This window comes from Aplysia californica, unplaced genomic scaffold (genome assembly GCF_000002075.1).
Source record: "Aplysia californica isolate F4 #8 unplaced genomic scaffold, AplCal3.0 scaffold00026, whole genome shotgun sequence".
Classification (NCBI taxonomy): Eukaryota; Metazoa; Mollusca; class Gastropoda; order Aplysiida; family Aplysiidae; genus Aplysia; species Aplysia californica.
Window position 1 is genome coordinate 1,864,249 of NW_004797296.1, and position 1,684 is coordinate 1,865,932.

A 1,684-nucleotide genomic window follows, 5' to 3' on the forward strand; every position below is an offset into this window, starting at 1 on the left:
TATAAAGTGGGTTGAGGAGGAAAAAGAGGGAGGGGGTGATATTACTTTGCTTTTTGTTATGTTTGGTGTAGATCTATCTTTCTGCACTTCAAGACAGTCTTCCTGCTTAATACCTACTGCTCACTGATGTCATAAATAAACGAGGGTCGTAGAGAGCCTCCTCATGTGCCCCCACTTTTCACGGTTGTTTTGAGAGCGCCTGAGTTTGGGCGAAGGATTACCCTGTCCACTCCGCAATGTTGTCGGTTCACCTCTTTCTTTGCCTTCCTCTCTTTCTCCTCCCCTGCCCAGTTGCGTAAAGAATGGTCTTATTCAAGTCAATACAGTGTTGCAATTTGTTTCGCATTATTGGTAACTGTAATGTCCCCCTCCCCTCCAAAAAAAAAAAAAGAAGATCCTAAAATATATTTGTAAACATATCTTGCCTGAATGACGTCACAACGAGCCAAATGTTGCTCCTCAGAGAGTGGAGACTCCGGGAGTGAGAAGTTAGTCAAATAAGTTCAGAACGGTGGGCAAAAATTGGAATAGCACAGTCATGCCTCCCCATTTAGGAACCACAAGGGTTAATTAATTAGAAGCGGCAAGAAAAACCCAAACTTCACTCGGGATTCGAACACCTGAATCGTTCCTACCCTGTGTAGATTAGTTAACCAGCAAGTGCAACTCCTTGTCCTGCGTATACTGCTAAATAATTGTTTTATCTTTTGCTATAATTGATGAACTTTGGAGATAATAAACATTCAAACCTGCTCTAACGGCCACCTCTCGGGGCAATCACCTGTACATGCGACCGCTTCCTTCCCCCTTCTGTTTCATAATGACACTTTCCCATACGTCAACCTGTTTAAGACAACCACTTTTCGCCTTGACAATGGTAGTATGGACGTCTTAGACAATTTTGACTGAGCTTTTTTTTAAAGTCGATGTTTGATCCCCAGGTGTGACGTTTGATGATGGGACGTATCATGATGTTGAACTTGTCGTCCTATGTACCGGCTACAAGATCGAATATCCCTTCATCGTGAGTGCTTGTGTTGATTGTTTGTTTCTCAACTCTTTACAGAAGTAGCGATTGGTGGTTGGCGTGTGCTCTGTTACAGTTGCGGTTTGCTCCTTCTTTCCCATCAAACATCTATTGTACTTAGCTCTCCTCCATTTTTCGGTTTGTTACTCTCTTGTAACACCTATAGACCTTATTTATTATCACTGGACATGGCTACATGTCACAGCCGAGGCTTACGTATTGTACACCAGTATCTCACGTCGGAAATTTCGTTGTTGGATTACCCGACTCGTAATCGTGAGGCAGTGGATTCGAGGATCGAGGATTGTATGGGTACAATAATTTTGTTTCCCTAGGAAAGACACTTTGTATGAATTATCCCATTTGTGGCTAGTGATTTGTCGGTATGATGACAAGTGCTGATTGTGAAATTGCTTATCAGATCTTCATAATATTCAGAGATGAATTCTTTATTTCTTTATTAAAGTTTCAAGAAACGTCTTTTTCTCCTACAATAGGTTTTGTTGGTATTAAGATTTTTTTTTTTTTTAGGGGGGTTCCATGAAACTCGAAAGTTTTGAATACACGAACGAACACAGATGCCTAAAGGGGAAAAGGGAAGTGTCTTGGTTTCTGTTTGTTTTGTTGTTGTTGTTATTGTTGTTGTTACTGGGTGTT

General features: G+C 41.2%; 1 protein-coding gene across 1 annotated transcript in view; it reads left to right on the plus strand.

Moving 5' to 3' along the window:
- The window catches only part of LOC101860716 (flavin-containing monooxygenase 5), a gene marked incomplete at its 3' end in the record, with an annotated part of 40,151 nt that overhangs the window by 33,569 nt on the left and 4,898 nt on the right, over nt 1-1,684 (plus strand). The window contains 1 exon segment of the mRNA XM_035973214.1: nt 942-1,024. Within this exon segment, the coding sequence (XP_035829107.1) occupies nt 942-1,024 (83 nt within the window).